Source organism: Boleophthalmus pectinirostris, unplaced genomic scaffold, assembly GCF_026225935.1.
Source record: "Boleophthalmus pectinirostris isolate CB_2022bp ecotype Guang Dong unplaced genomic scaffold, ASM2622593v1 HiC_scaffold_4, whole genome shotgun sequence".
Classification (NCBI taxonomy): Eukaryota; Metazoa; Chordata; class Actinopteri; order Gobiiformes; family Gobiidae; genus Boleophthalmus; species Boleophthalmus pectinirostris.
In genome coordinates, this window is record NW_026571353.1 from 16,382,550 (window position 1) to 16,399,918 (window position 17,369).

The 17,369-nt window shown below is 37.2% G+C and overlaps 1 protein-coding gene across 1 annotated transcript; it reads right to left on the reverse strand.

The window, feature by feature from the left end:
• Positions 1-1,268: 1,268 nt before the first annotated feature.
• slc15a4 (solute carrier family 15 member 4) lies at positions 1,269-17,330 on the reverse strand. Its single transcript, XM_020935426.2, has 9 exons — positions 17,123-17,330; positions 16,274-16,899; positions 15,127-15,419; positions 14,348-14,489; positions 13,996-14,079; positions 12,626-12,806; positions 10,721-10,879; positions 8,706-8,864; positions 1,269-2,771 (listed from the first exon to the last, which is right to left on the reverse strand). The coding sequence occupies exons 2-9, from the start codon at positions 16,850-16,852 to the stop codon at positions 2,620-2,622; spliced, it is 1,749 nt and encodes a 582-aa protein (XP_020791085.1). The 5' UTR covers positions 16,853-16,899; positions 17,123-17,330; the 3' UTR covers positions 1,269-2,619.
• Between the last annotated feature and the right edge of the window lie 39 nt (positions 17,331-17,369).

Consider the following 17,369-nt stretch of genomic DNA (forward strand, 5'->3'; position numbering starts at 1 on the left):
GGAAATGGTCTTCCCTGAGCTGAGCTGAATTTCAAATGATCCACCACCATGTGGAGATTTAAGCCTGATGAAATGAAGGAGAAATCTGAGTAGGAAGAACATGCTCATTTAATAAAACTGCAAAATATACTTGTGGTAATTCTGCATGTACATATAGAGCAAACTAGTGCTACTTATCTTGGTAGTACTCTCATGAATGTAGATTTGATTTGGAGTAAAAGTGCTCACTGTCACTACAACCTTGTAATAGTGATCATAAATACTTGAAAATGTATCTAGTTATAGAATAATAAAGACCTGCATTAACATACAACATAATATTGCTTATATACGGTGTAAAACGTAGAGTTAGGCATTTATTTATCCTAACTACAAAAGGAAGAAAAAAAATCACACACTCGCACACACACACATGAGCAATGCTTCTATTTTTCAAACTATCATTCAGTCTGAAGACTAAATTGCACAATCAAATACCACCATGTATTGCTTTGATTTTAGGAAAGCAACTGGATTCTACCAAATGAAAGCGTAGTAGTCTATTGTACTTGTATAATAGTGTTAATCTGCAAATCTATTGTGATTCAGTTTTTCTGTTTTAAAAGATTTTGCCATCCACTCCTTCTATAGTTCAGTCTCCATCATGCTCATGCAATGAATAAGAGACCAATTACTGTGAGGTGTGAATTCTTACAAGAGCCATAAGCTTAAAATGCCTATGTATTTTCGGTATATGTATTAGTGCTGACTACCACTTCTACTTACTCCTATTGGTATGGCTATGAACGTTTAAATCATTACCTTTTCCTCTTCAAGTGAAACCTATTTTCAAAATGAATTATGAGTAGGCTAATAATATATACATTAACCTAGTAAAATAAATAAATAAATAAACTTCCCATACCTAAAAAAAAAAGCTGCTGAAGTTTCTTTTTCTGGGACAAGGGCGTGCACCTCACTCCCCAAACACTGAATATTCCATCTTATAAATAAATGAACACAATCTACTTTAAGCTCGCCTTAGGAACAACAAGAAAAGTGACAGGGTAAACAGGCTGTGCTGACACAAGACGTTAACTCAAATGTGTGTGACATTTTTTACATACATTTCATATACTGTGTTCGCAATGAAAAGGGGCATTATTTTTAATAGCGGCTGCCAGGAAACACGTCAGCTTTGCTTGTCAAAATAGAGTACATGAAAATGCATAATCAAATCAGGCAATATGAGTCATTCAGGCTAAGACCTAAAAATAACCCAACTTCGGTCTCATTTTAATAAACTTTAATAGGCACAAATAAATCTCCAACATGTTTGAAACTATGTAGAGTTGGGAACAGAAATAAAACTGAATCTCTTAACAAACAAATCAAGTGCAACTTACATATATAAAACAGACAGCAAAGCATTCACCCAATTCAACAATAAAATCAAGTGTCATATATAAGGGAAATGTGTCTTTATACCACAGCAGACCACATTAAAATGAAGATTTTTTTAAGCATAATTCCAAGTCCTGAGTTTTGTCTGTATATATGAAGCTAATCTGTAGAGTAAAAAGTGAGATTTTTCCAAGAAAAAAATATCACAGTATGTTGAAATTACACATTAAATATTTTACAATAGATGAATATGTAATCATATTTACAGTCATGATTTTCTGATGACTTCTCTAATAAGATAAAACACAAAATAAATGGATATTTTAAGAGCAATATTCAATGCTGCTTGTTGAGGTCAGAGTGTGTTACTAATTACCAGTAGCTGTTTTTCATGGAGTCAGTGGCTTTTCTGTTTGACCTAAAGATAAATACATTCTTCCAGCTAAAGTATTTTTGGAAAATGTCTCACTATACATAATGGCCTACTTGACTTAATGGCTGATGCTTAGAGTGTATGTATTAGTTATATTTTACATATATTCATTGAGTCTTTATAATTATTGCGAATATATGTAAATGATGGTAGCTTGGACATCTGTCATCAAAATATAAAAAAATATAAACTGACCAAATTCTTAAAACATCAATTGAATGTACACTTTAAGTAGGCCATATTATCTAAAAGTCAATGAGTTGAAATGACAAGATAAAGATATCAATGTAATGATTCAAATATATCCCTCTAATAAAAATATATTGCAAGTTTAAAAAATCAGTTTCGATCTCAAGACTTAGTGGTTGAACATAATGGCCTTCTCAGTGCTTACACGTGCCCATAAAGTATAACAACAAATTAACTGACCCCTAAGAGTCATTTGTTAACCTAATGATACAAAACAAGTCTAGCATCTTAAGGTAACCATTAAAATTACCATTGTCTTTGTCAGAAAATACTGAATACTGGAGCATGACTGGCTGCAATGCCTCATCTCAAGTGCAAAAGGTTAAAAGGCAACCACAAAAAGTAATACATCATAAAACACTGTCTATAAGAGGCCTCTGTCTGTAAAACCATCATTATTATAAAAGTGACAAAGCTCCCCCTCACAGAAAGACATAATATTTAAATTTCTTGGGAGTCATTCTTTTACAGTATGTTAATGTGCTAGTACCTTCACAAAAACAGTCTTTGGGAGTAGAAAAGGCATGTGTGGTGACAGGTTTTGTGTGTTGGGGTCATGAAGAGATGTGGCTCTGTCGTCTGCTCCCGGATCGACCCTTCTGACGTTCGTATTTGACCGAGACGATGAGGAAGACCAACAGAGTCAGGCCCTGGATCCCCGCCAGCAGGAAGAAGTAGTAATGCAGGGAGCAGTCATTAATATTACCTGGGGAAAAAAAGACACATTTTAGGCAATTGACACGGTAATGCATTCCTTAATATTGACTTATGGTTAAGAGACTTGTACTTGTAGAATAATGAAGAGTGTTAATCTGCCAATTCTCTGAGGTTGTTATATTGTGATTCAGTAATTCTGTTTTAAATGAGTCACTGCCTTTGCCATTCACTCCTCCTATGGTTCTGCCTCCATCATGCTCATGCAATGAATGAGTGAATGAATCTTAGGCTTAAAATACCTACATGAAAACTGTACAAGAAGCATGAAAAAATGAAAGGAAAAGCCATATGAACCATCATGTCATACTGTGGATACAGGCTAAATAATTTTATTTTAAAACACACACACACTCACATACTTTAATGAATGAAAATGAATGCCCAAACCAAACGTTATAGACTAGTGCTGTATGCAATCGTTGCAGAGTAAGTTGCAACAACAAGTTAAAGACATAAAAGACTGACTTGAAATGCACATGGCATCTCAAAGCAAATGTGTCAGGAGTTTAGATTGAGCGCTGGGTGAGTATTTTTCATGTCTCCCATATGCCGATGAAACCCAGGGAAAGCTCAGTGCCACTCACACACAGATACAGGGGCTGTATTGATGATGTGGGCTCTCAGCTCTGATTCCAGACACTAGTCTTTCATCACTATTAGAGCAGAGATTCTGAAGGGACTCCGAAAAGGAGCAGAGAAAACATAAATAAGCTTGAGATTCTGCTTTGATTTGAGGAGACTGAAATATGGCTGTGATCAGAAAGTGAAAAAGGGAAAAGGTAAGTATTTCTAGGCATATGCGTTCTTGTACACTCCTGTATTAAGACATAACATTATGACGACCCGTCTATTGCTGTATTGGTCATCAAGTAGCCCTAAACACAACAGTCTCATTTGGAGATGCTCTGACCAAGTCTTCACATCTTGACTCTTATAGCTCTAATTCATAATAATCCATAATTTCATATTTAAAGACAAACTGGTGCCTTAATGAAGATCAATAAACAAATTTCAGTGTTAATATTCTTCCTGTTGGAGTAAATAAACATAAATCATAAAGATTAAATCAAACTCAGATAGTGCATTCTTTCCACCAAATGTTTAGCTATCTAGGACAGCTTCATATGAGCTTGCAGTTTGTGACACAGGGGAGGTCAGTCTCACTCAGATGTGAAACTTTAGAGGCCAACAAACAAATGCAGTTTTTGTGTCACTGAGTTTTACAATGTGAAGCAAAAGCAGACACTTTTACATTAGTCAGTGCTGGTGGAGAAGGCCGACTATGGGATTGGTTTCAGACAGGCTAAGGCCTCTTGACCACAGTGTGTCAACTAATAGACTCAAGGCTACTCTATTTATTTCAGGTTCTACACACATGCAGATAGTTCTGAGTGGAGACAGCTCCTCTGACAAAAAAGATGCTGTTTAGCTTGCTTCCTGAAATCACTGTGAAACCCTTTTGTTGGGGACTTGGCAGCAGGATTGTAGTTGGACCCTTCCTGAACAAATTTAGAATGATCTTGAGCATTATCAGTATAAGACCACATGTTCACATAAAGTACTATTATTTAGTGTTGAAATTTACACTCTTAAAAAAAAGGTTTACTATTGCTGAAGTATTGAAAACGGAATCAAGTATCAAGTCTATTGCTTAGAATCAAAATCAAGTTTGAAATGTTTATACCATAACGACACTACTTTACAGCCTGCCTTATCAGAATAACCACCCTTGTGCTTTAAATGCTCACTCACCGTCAAAGCATATGCTACTGTGAAATGTCACTATAACAGAATCTCTGTGTAATAATTTAAAGTGGAAACAAATACAAAATAACATAAAAGCATCACACACGGGTAAATGATCATTGAAATATTCTTGACAATATCTGTTGGGCAGTGTTATCCGTGAGGCTGTGGAGCTTTGATCTGAGAAGAGAGAGTGCGCCCTGATCACTGAACTTCCACAGCGCGTTAATGGAATCGGTGGACAATGGAAAACCTGACATTACCTTTGACCCCATCACACATTTGAACTTATTATATTGTCATCTTATGCTTGTCATCTTACAATGGGTTAGATCACAAGAAATAGATGGGAGAATTGTGTTGTTTGAATTATTCATGGGGCAAAAAACAATATGCTTGACAGATGTGAGGGAAAGTGCATTTGCAGTGATCAAGCCTTGTGTTTTCAATCGATAATTCACTTAAACAGATAGTCAAGCAAGCATACACTCCTGGGGTTTTAATTAACATAGCAGCATGCAGTGTTTTCCTAATAATAAGTCAATAATGTAGAGCAGAGCCACACACAAAATGCTTCAGCAAAATGTTTCAAAGGAGAATTAAAGTGTATCCAAGGCAGCAGTATTTCCAGCAACATCCCACTCTCAATTGTGTCTTTGGCAGGTACTGAACGTCAGCACTGAACCAATCCTGATTGAAAACATTTTTATTTTACAAATCTCCTTACAGCAGCCTACAGATTATTTTAGACAACTCAATGTCAACCTTTTTGTACATTTGCAAACTAAAAATAGCAACCAAATGAATCTCAAAAGCTTTCTCATTTTTAAAAGAATCAGGAAATCATGCCATGCTTCAATTTGGTAATGGCCGTGCTCTGCTCCAAGTTCATAAAACAATATATGAAATGGGCCCTCCTTCAGCCTTAACCCCTGGGACTCACTTAGCCAGTTTAAAAATATGGAAGGCTAATTATTCGAGCTAAGAGCTAAACAAGGGTGTTGCTGATAAAACCATTAATGAAAATCAGAAATATGGCAGTTATGGCAAAATGCAGAGTAGCAGCAAAGGAAAGGAAACAAGTCAATATCAATTTAAATGTTAAAATGGATCAATTTATTGGAGCATCCATGCAATGACCTGGGATTTTGTGCTCTCAAGGTCCTCAGCAGCCAACTGAACACCACCACAGAATAAATGCATCTTTTTTCTAAACTGATATTGGAGAGAATTATTTTCCTTTAGTGACCATAACATCCAAGATCGGTTATATATGATTTAGGTAAAATATGCAGCAAAAAGGGCATGTGAAGCAGAGCCCTTTGAGACAAAGGTAGAGATCATGTAAAATGTGTCAGGTGTGACATTCAAATCCTCCAAAGAAACTCTGACATTTCTTCCAAATTATGAGCTGTTAGAATATAAGATATGAACAAAAACGCCCAGAGCAATTGTTATGGCCATTTCCTGTCACATGATCAAGCCCAGACACCATTTACCTGAACTGAATGACCCAGAAAGGAAGGCAAATTAATTCAGTCCTAGAAACAAAAGACTTCTCCTGTGCAGCGGAAATACACTTGTGAATACAAGAAAGGTTGAGCTTGGATTGACTTGGTTCTCGGGCAGCTGTGTCTTTGACAGAAGCTTTATGATGGCCTTATAGCAGACCTACACCAGAGGAATACCAAATAAGAGTGTGATAAATGGCTATTCAGGCTGAGGTAACTATAGAAGAACTGTGTGTATTGGGATCACAGCAATCAATAACTTGTGCTGCTGTGGTCCAAAAGACCAGTGCATTCATAGTTGTGGGTTAGCTGCCTGGCAAGTCCAGTATGATATATATCTGTATGTTTATACAGAGGGATAACAGCCTGGCCCCACTCCCTCCGTTGTGCCTCAAGCCAGACCCAAACACTACTGTGCAGTCACTGACACATGTGAAACACAGAAACTCTTTGGTCAGTCATCATTCTGAATTAAAAAAATAATCTCTACCCTCAGATTAACAGCGTATAGTGCTTCACTCATTGATCTACAGAAATCTGCAATGCTTTTCAGGGGACTGAAAAACACTGGATAAAAATGTATTCTGGATCACAGGCAAGTGGGTGAGGTGAGGTTGTTTATTCTATGCAAAAAACATTGTTACGAGTTCCATAATGTTATAATGTTGCGTCATCACAAAGGTTACAAGAAAATGTACAAGAAATAAAAAAAAAAAGAATATGAGGAGAAATAAAAGAAAACATAAATCGTACTTATATTTAGTTTCATTCTTGCATGAATAACATTTATAGCACAATGAGAAAAAGAAAATGTGTAATAACAATATAACTGACACTAAAATGAGTGCACTTTACTTCACAAATCTGTTCTCACAGCCTCCACAATCAGGCAATAGCACTGGCTGCAATGTGGACACAAATTATTCATATCACTCCCAACCTATCCAGCAATATGTCATGAGCAATATGATATGACCCAGCCCTACTCCTACTTATCCCAGCACCCCTTTACTGAGAGTTGTCAATTGGCCCTAAATGAACTCTTTAGAAACTAAAATATACAGTATTATGAAGCAACCATTTTGCCTCCTAAATGGATTTTAAGCTTTGCAGATGACACTTATGAACTAGATGGACTATGGTAAGAAGACTATTTATGTGAGATTTTGCATATGCTTACTAACATTTAAGGCGATAGTGAGCTCTGGCACCACAAGAGAGCTGAGCCTTCCCTGTGTGGTGCTGTGCCATCTCCATGTATCGCTCTGGGGGCAGCTTTACTTAAGAGGGAGCAGGGCTATGTAATCAGACCTCCAGCCTGTGATTAATGTTCTTCATCTGTCTTCAGGCATGTGCAGCTCGGGACAACTTTGGAAAAGCTCACCCAAGACGCTGTTTACTGCACACCGCTTTCGCCTGTAGCCATGGAAATAAGCTTGAATCCTTCGCACCTAGAGAGCCATGTGACGTGCAGACCTACTTCTGAAAAAGCTAACTTTTTTGACACATGTCCTTTATCTGTGGCCAAGAGGATGCTTTCTTCTTCTTCTCGGGCTCACCTTAAAATCGCTTGTTTTGGAAAGTAAAGAAATTATCGTATAGGCAATCTGCTCTAGTTTAACTGCCCCTGAAGAGAAGGGAGAGTAAGCCAAGGATGGATTTATGAAGCGTGCCTAGCATCTTCCTGTGCTAGCATCATCAAAAGCAGCCCACTACCTGTCGGCGTACTGTATTAATGAGCTATTAGGTGTTGGTGGATAAACAATTTACAGTGCTGGCTTATTTACCGCGTGCTCAGGGAAAACTACATCTGGGTTGGGAGCCCTGTCTCCCTGGGAAGCCCATCCATCTGCTGCATCTACTTTCTATTCACTCCCTCACATAGACAGATTTACGCACACCTTTTGTAGTTAAGCTGACATGCCTATTTGTTATGGTACGCTCTCTTAAAACAACAGGGCTGAGTGTTGGCCACGCCCCAAACCTCTTATTGTCTAATTTACAAACTCTTCAGAAGGAGCTTATATCACCACCAGCTACGATCAAGGATGTTTCAAGACAATTACTTTCTGCTCTTAGAATTAATACAAATAATTAAATTCAGTCCAGACATGCGGGACAGTACAGGAGTCAACAATGCACTACTGTATTTGTATCATAGTCTGTATAAATAAATGGAGATATCTGACGCACTAGCCGCCGTGTTCCAAATAGAACATTTGCATGCAAGCTCTTCCGGCTCCTACAGACCCTGACTCCTATTGATTTACATCAGAATATTGTCTTCCCTCTATCTGTAACAGCTGCAGTGAGCCTCGTCATTTTGGTGTTCGTATTAACCCGCTCTACATGATCCTGGATCTTTTGGGGTTTTTTTCGCTGTTTTGTCTGTTAAAAAAAATCCTAGTCATAATATAGAGCCTGGTTCCAAATTTGCTCCTTTAACCGCTAGCATCGCAAGCATCATGTGAGTGGCATAGGTATGTTCAGGTATATTCTACTGTGGTCGGAAAGGAAAAAAGAATGAAGAATAGGCAGTATTTTTTGGTGGTAAAAAACAAAATTTCACTGCATCAAAGTTTGTGCCTCATGCAGTTGCACAGAAATAACAATAGGATTGTTAATAATATAAAAAACTAAACTAGTCAAGTTTAGTAAATGCTCACCGAAGTCTTTGCGGGAGGACATCCATCCAATTCCAGGCAGGGAGACAATAGCCAACAACCCAGAGCCGACAAATGAGCCAATTCCAGAGAAGAAGAAGAACAGTCCCATGATGGCACTCTGCATGGACTTTGGGGCAGCAGAATAAGCAAACTCCAAACCTGCAACATAAAAGAGACAATAGAAGTAATGTCTATTTTACTGCTAGTGATAACATACTGTAGCTATTTAATACCACCCTATCAAGATGGAAAAGTAGTGACACCGGGGAGATATGGCAAGACAAAAACATTTGTGTCTTTAGTGGCCCAGGAAAGTGCCTGCCTGGGAGCTGACATTGATAATTTCATGGCACCTCAAATGTGATTTTTCAAATGAAGCCCTATAGCCATGTCTGTCAGGGGAGATTAGGGACTGCACAGAAATACATTCCCCTTTTAAGACCTTTCTTGCCTACTGACATTGTACAAAATAATGATTCTACTTACATACATAAACAGATTTGATACAAAACTGTAGTAGAAGAAAAGGATAAAGAGAGGGGAGCAGGGAATATAAAGGTAACAAGCATAACCTTTAGTACATTTGTGCTAAGAAGAACAACTCACAGGTGTAAAGGTATCAAGTAAAAGATGAAAAATAGACTGCTCATTTGTGGGCATGGTACAGAACTATTGGCACTGACGGTAGGATTTTACTACCGTTTCTAATAGTTGAATAATAGAGCATGTATGCAAATCTTTTATCACTGAAGCAAGTGACAAATTGCTGAAGCATTTGAAGTTATATATTTAGGTAGAGATGAGTCATTGTTTGTTATTGCCACTCTTTCTGCCAATGCAAAATGTTAAAATGAGTAATATATTTAGTTACTTTCCACATCAGCAAAACATTGTTCCAACAAGGGGACATCATGTACAATAACTAACGTCTAGACCATTTTTAAATGTTCAACCCAGTAGAAAAAAATGTATATATAATTCTGTCAGCCAGCTATTCTTGGTTTAGAAACAACAGCGTGACAGTGTGATTAGAATGTGTACGAAATGTGCAAAATGTGAAGTACTTCTTTAGTTTTATTAAAAGTATATATTAGCCCCATTCATTTAGAGAAAAAGGCCAGACATATTAAATGTATAATGCAATCTTTGTCAAATAAAAACAATCTCTACATGAAGAACATGACCTTAAATAATAGCATAATGCAGGATGACTCAATCACAGCTAGACACTTTGGCAAATGTGAATCACTGAGGTAATTGAAGCCTGGAGTCAACATGGAAAGGGCTTTTTAAACAAACAACATTTCCATTGATTTTCATTCTGTCTAGTAGCATATACTGTAGGATAAATACTGCCTGGCATCTTTAACATTACAGCGCTCTATTCTGAATTCAGTGCTTTTTCATGCTCCTTTTATTGGAAGATTGCATTGTTGGTGTTATTTCTAATCTTGTCTGACTCTGCAGCTCCTGCTTGAAACAACAATTTCTCACATTGTCACATTACAGTGTTACCGAGAACATTTTTCTACTTACAAAGCCTCAAATAAAATGGTGCTTTCAATTCTTGTCTTGAAACGGTACATTATCCACTTCTAAATATTTGTACTGTATACAGTAAAGATAAGGGCCTATTGTACACTATCACAGTGAACCTTCACAGAGTTGCATTTAGAAAATGGCTCACATTTCAGTGAAAAGTGAAGAGGTTTACATTTGACATTTAAATGAGATGTATAATTTCTAATTTATATTCTTTTTATATATTTCCCACTCAAAACAAGAAAAAAAAGATTAATTTTAGTAGGTTGACTAGGGCTTAGGATGAACACATATGCCAACTATGTAGAACTTACTAGAACAGACTTCAGATTTCATTACCAAGCCATGTCCAAAACTGCATGGTTGTTGTTAGCCCCCAGTTAGGGGAGGTTATTAAGAGTTGTGTGCATGTGCACATGTACCTAATATTGCCACAAACACACATTAAAAAATAAAAATAAATACAACTGTACCTGCAATGCTGGCAAAGATTTCACTGATTCCAATGAGGACATACTGAGGCACTTGAAACCATATTGACAAATCTGCAGCAAAGTAAGTCACGTCACCAAACACCTGGTCAATAGTACCATTTGTTTTAACCATCTCCAGACGCCTGGTTTCCAAAATTCCTATGAACAGAAAAAAGATTGTTACATAGTCAACAGTAAAATCTATTATAAAACTAAAGAAACACCCTTACAAATAATACAAATAATTATTAATTTGTTCTGGTTTATTCATGATTCTCTGGCAATGACTTCCAGAGACAGATTTCTACCCTTAATACTTTATAAAAGTTGTTGAATTGTAATCCGGATATCATTTTAATGCTAGGCTTCTTTCTCAAGCCATGTGGCATCTGGAGCAGCTTAGAGCAACACTAAGCAATAATACACATTCACACTAAACAGATTCACCACTAGAAGGCCAGATGCAATCCCAAGAACAAAATAATGATGCTTTTGGACACCTAACAGTTACTGAGCTCTGTCCAAGCAGCTTGGTAGAAGACAAGAAAGGATTTGATTAAACATGCATTAAGCCACAAAAATGTATTTTAAAAGTTGTGCCCACTTTGAAATAGCTGGACACTTAAAAGAAAGGGAATCAGAGACACCCTTGTGTGAGTGGGAAGGGCCACCCAGCTGTCCTATGTAGTACATGTCAGGGTGTACTATGAAACCATGAGAAATATTCCTGCAATACTGTCAGTCTATATTTTTCACATGTTGATGAAAGTGATTGTAACTGTGACTAGCTGCAGTGGTGTGCTGACTATGACGTGCTGGACTGACGGCTCTTGGGCAAAGACACCACTTTTGGTCTTTTTAAAGAACTCATCTTTGAGTTTGTGCACAGAATCAGTTTGGCAACTGGACAGGCAGACAAACAGAGAGAACACACAGTATGTCAGCTGACGGCAATGCAGTTCAAAGTATAAAAATGTAAGGCAGCTTTCTGGAGAGAGTAAACAAAGCAAAGCAATGCTACTGATAAACAACTGCTCGCCGTCTTTGAAAGCAGGAATTTCGTGTTAAGTCTGCATTGAAAGTTCTCAAGGCTAGGTCAAAAATCCTTACCACTGACTATTTTACAACAAAGCCTCACTATCCCAATTTTCCAATTATTTCCATGATACTAATTTCTATCATGTAAAATAAAATAAGATTACACTTCATTCAAGAATGAAATAAAACAAGCTTTTGTATTGTGAAATATCTAGGAAAACATTCTCCCGTTTTAAAATGTATACTATTCAGAGACAGAATGAATAATGTGTATATAAACTGCATAAACCATTATTACTCAGTGCTTATTTTAAAATCAATGTACATCTTATTTCATTAAGGTGAAAGTGAAATATGTACATAGTGTGGTCCGCATATACTGATAGATATTTCTTCGGGGCACTTACAAATGCTGCATAACCCCATCAATCAATATTTAAAAGGTCATTAATGACAGAACATATATAGTACTTTAGAGAAAGGGCAATGGTTGTAGAATATATAGTGTAATGTGCATCAATCCTCATGAGCGTCACTGATTTGCTTTCCTTCAGCCTCAAGGCAAGTCTCTCTCTGGCATTCTCAATGTAGCCTCCAAGTGTAAATGCAGCTAGAGCAGTGGCAGCTTCAACTGACACTTCATTTCTACTATAATGTACATGTTCACTGTGCAACCACCACCTCATTGTGCACAAGTTTACAAACAGGAACAAAACAGAAGCGATGTTGCTAATGTATTGACAAATGTATCCATGTTTTGTTTTTTTTTTGTCTTTATTAGCACTTATATTTAGCACTTATTATTTAGCACTTATATTACTTATCACTTATCTGCCTGGCCTTACAACAATAGACACTTGCACTCACCGGCCGCCACAGCAGACCACATGACAAAGAACATTCCCACTGCGATCCTCTTGAGCGAGGAGGGCAGCAGGCCGCGCCGTTTCAGCATGGGATCCACCACTCTGTCCTTAAGGGGGATCAGCAGAAGGATGAGCACTGCATCAAACATAGTGAGCCAGGCTGCAGGGAACCGGAATATTATCTGAGGGAGAGGAAGAGGAGAATAAACTATTAAACTGTGCACAAAAGAACAAAAGAACAATACATGGAGTAAGTGTGTTCCAACACAGTCTGCCAAATGTTTCAGAGAACTCAAGTAGTGCAGGTCTGTGGAAGAAAGCTTAGTCTTAATACAGCTTTGGCACCCCCAAGTGGTCGAAGTCAAACATAGGCATATAAACCAAATATAAATCAACAATTTGAGGTTTCAAATCTTAACTCCAATTATTAGTATACAGTACACTCTCATATACATATCTACATGTATGCAAATTTACATCTTTGCCATTGTGAAGTGTAATTAAACCCTGAGCGATCTTCTGAGTGGAGATAAACACAGATTATGCAAAAAAATGTAATGTCTAATATTAAACTGTGTATAGCTCAGCTGTTGCTGCTTTATTCAACTACCTGTAATGAACCAAAATGTAGGTTTACAGCAGACACATAATTGCACAAATATTTAAATCAAAAGACATAAAAACATTTTAGGTTTTGTGAGAAATGCAATGATTCACTAATAATTACATGAGGATAAAAAATGGGCCTCTTTTCATTCAGTGGAATTGTATTTGATCACAACAGAATCATTGAGATGTGTCAGGTGAGGTAAGAGAAGGCAGGGGTATCTAATCTCACTTCCCGTTTGATGTTTCAGAAGTGTTGAGACCAGAGCTGAAATGGCTTAGTTCTGTTTTTGTAGCAGACATGTTGTGAGAAGAAATAACCTTACCTCACCATTAGTGGTTTGGAAAATAAGAAGTAACTACAGTATAATTACTTGTATATTCTGCAATTAACATTTTTATATACCATAATGACATTTAAACTTTAATTACAAAGTACAGTGCGTCACATGCAAAGATTTAATCTTATATAAAGTGGAACTGGCACATTGAAGAGATAAAATCACAGCCAGGTTGCTAATCTGTGAGGTATTAGTAGTGAATCAAGTTGTGTCTTAATCCCAAAGGCATCCCATATCTTTAATGCTGCCTCCAGCTGTTGCATACCATTGTATGGCAGTAACCTACTCACTTTTGCAGTTCAGCAGTGATTATAGTCATTCAGATTCTTTTAAAATGAATTAACAATATTAAGAGGAAATTTCAAAATAATCACGATTTATTTACTTTTAAAAATTAAGAGGTGTTTTGTACATGCAGAGTTACCTTGTTTGGGTCTGCAGTGCTGTTGGGAGAGGAAATATAAGGAATCTTCAGATGGAGGCTCTGCAGGATGTAAGTTGTCTGCATCTGCAACACAATAAGATTAAAGTCACAGCATGAGGTAAATCTGTGTCTTATGAGCACCAAGACACCTGCTGGAAAAATCATTCTGCAACTACTGCTTATGCTCACAGAGTAAGGTACAAAGTAGCTACTAAGTCTCTGTTAATGAATACTGTCTGTGTAGTGACAGAAGGAATACATATTATGATTTACAAATGACAAATGTATATCCAGAAACATAGTAAATACTGCATATAGTATAAATACTATAACTTCTGCTGATTGATCATACCTGGAAATAGACAGTCCAGTATGGGATGAGAGCAAAGAAAACTGGGAGGATTTTCATCAGAGCTTTCACTTCCTCAACTTTGTCCTCAGGAAATTTCCCCCCATATGTCACTTTGGCACTGTCCAGTAATGAAGGTTTGTTGCTTTAGAGACAACACAAAACAAGATTAATGACAAATCAGTATCAGTAAGCTCGTGAAGGCTTTTGGCATGACAGAAAAGAAACACATGGATATACAGACTTATTTACAGCATTAAGTGTTAAAATATGACAATCCATAACCATTATATTCTAGGGATGTAACAATAACTAAAATATCATGATACCATATCGTCAAAGTTCTCACAATATATCGAATTGCAAGTCTTAAATTAAGAGTTATGGTGCAGCAATAGCTAAAACAAAAGACAGAGGGAATTATATAGACCATGATCCTTCGCTCCATTTCAGTGTAAACTAGAAGAAGAAATAACAGTTCTAAGCACTTTTAAGTCTTAGTTCTTTGGATTAAGTCTTGTCTAAGCATTTTAAGAAGAAAAAGTAGCATATTAACAGTTTTGTTAGCCTCCACAAAATATTGCAATAAATATCGTACTGTGAGGTTCATACTGTGACGATATCATATCATGAGACTTGGATATCGTTACACGCCTATTATATTCTTCTTAATTTGGGCTAGTGTCCAGGCATCTAATCTTGAGTTCATAATAAATAATGTCTTTAATAAATATTTTAAGAGACAAATAGAATTCGATTTTTTCAATAAACACATGACTCACCGAAGCTGGTTTGTCTCTTTGGGTTTTTGAGAACAGCAGGCGAAACCCAAAATTTTGAACATATTTGTGAAGGCGCTGCCATCAGCTGGTTTTGTGATAAACACAGTACGACCAAGTAAGAAGACAATAAAAGAAATTCCCAGACACACTGTGGGAATAATGTAGCCAGCCTCAAAGCTATTGTTCTGCTGGATGTAGGCCACACATCCCAGAGACAGAATGGCTCCCAGGTTTATGCACCAGTAAAACCAGTTGAAGAATCTGCGTGTTGCTTCTGGGCCTCGGTCTTTCACCTACAAAACAAGACAGTTAAACAGTAACACAAAACACAAAAACAATGTAACAAAAGTAACACAAGACAAAAAAAAAATATTTAAATTTATACCTAATTCAAATAAACAAAAAAAACAACAACAAACAAACCCCAAACCATTATGCCAGTACAACCATTTGGACTATCTGCATATGATAAAGTTAATAGCTGACTACCACATGTCTAACAGCTATAACAGTAAAAGACATTTAAAGCAGAAGTAATTTTTTTTTAACACAGACACAAATAGCAACATTACATTTCCTCATTAAAGTGAAAAGGACGTTTTTGCAAGTTTTATATTATATCAGGATATACGTAACTGCAGTAACATCAAGTTACAGTTTATATATTTACTGGCAAAGACCATCCATTAGGGTTAAATAATCCCTTGACTATAATACCAAATGGGATTTTAAGAATTTGCGTAGACCGATAACGAAACAATACGGCAGATTTGGCTTGGTCTGAATTTTGTTGTTCTTGCATCTTAATATAATAATAATTTTAAAAAGGAATGAAGGAAGGGGTGAATGCAGTCTGGGAGTCCCTGCTCAGAGTGTTGCCCCCATGACCCAGCCCCAAATAAGAAAATGGATGGATGGATGGAAAGAAAGGAATAACTTTTTTAAACATAACTCTGAAAATTCTGAAATGGTCAGTAAAAAAGTATGTGTGTATGTATGCATATCAAAGTGAAGTGTCATGGTGTTAGATTATTTCCTATCACATGATTGGTCTCCATTAAGTCACACTGAATACCTAATCTTGTACACATCAACGATGGAAGTCAGTGACAAGAGTCTCTATTGTGAGTGTAACTTCATACTTTACCTGGTCAGCTCCAAACGGAGTAATATTTGACTTGACGGTGCCCACACCCAAAGCAATCAGAATAAGTCCAGTATACAGAACTGGGGCACAGTAGGGGTCACGGACAAGGCAGGTAACGTTGCTTGGTAGGGTACCATTTGTGCTCAAACACTCAGCAGGCTGGACTGGGAAGGCCTTTTCTGGGCCACAAAAGCCAGTTCTAGTATCTTCATTTGCGATAAAAGGGAAAAATAGCATTCCAATGAAGTAGAGTATCAAACTAGCTGCAATTGTCCAAAACTTTCCGAGATAAGCATCAGCCAACCACCCTCCAAAAGGCGATATCAGGTAGGTGACACCCATAAACATTAGAAGAGCCTGAGTAGCTTGGGTCGCCTGCCAATAAAATGGATTCTTATTGAGAAATAAAACCAGATTTGATGTGATGCCATAAAATGCAATCCTTTCTAAAGATTCAGCCAGAAGTATAGCAGCACACGCCAGTCTTCTCCCCTGGAAAACTGAGGGTGGACTGGGTCTGCTGGTGTCAGAGTCCAAAAGCGGGGTGCTCTCCTGGACATCTCTGTTGTTGTTAGCCATTCTTACAAACTGACTGTTGTCTCTTATAGATATTCTTAGAGATAAACCTGGAAAATAGAACACCAACATCAACATCAACATCAACATAAAGCTAACTGTCAGTACACAAGGAGATGAACAAACTCCTGCAACTGATTATTCTATAATAATTAACTCCAATTTCACCAGTTATAGCTTGTTATTAACGTAATATGGCACAATATTAAAACAAGCTAGCACACCATGTTCCTTGATGGATATGAAGAAAGCTAGTCAAGTAAGTTAACGTACCCTTATTAGTCAAAACTGTCAGTGGTACTTTCCATCGGGGTTACAGGACCTGTTCCTCGACAATTAGCCTTTAGTTTGTGTTGTCCCGAAGCTATAGCATGTCTGAGCACCTCAGAAATCAACAGAAACCCAGCAGTGTCACAGTACTACCGCGTGACCCATACCGCAATCAACAAACACTTTTTGGTCCCTCATGAAGCGATTTATAGATGGTATTTCCGCATCCTAAGTCTGTGCTGTGTACTAT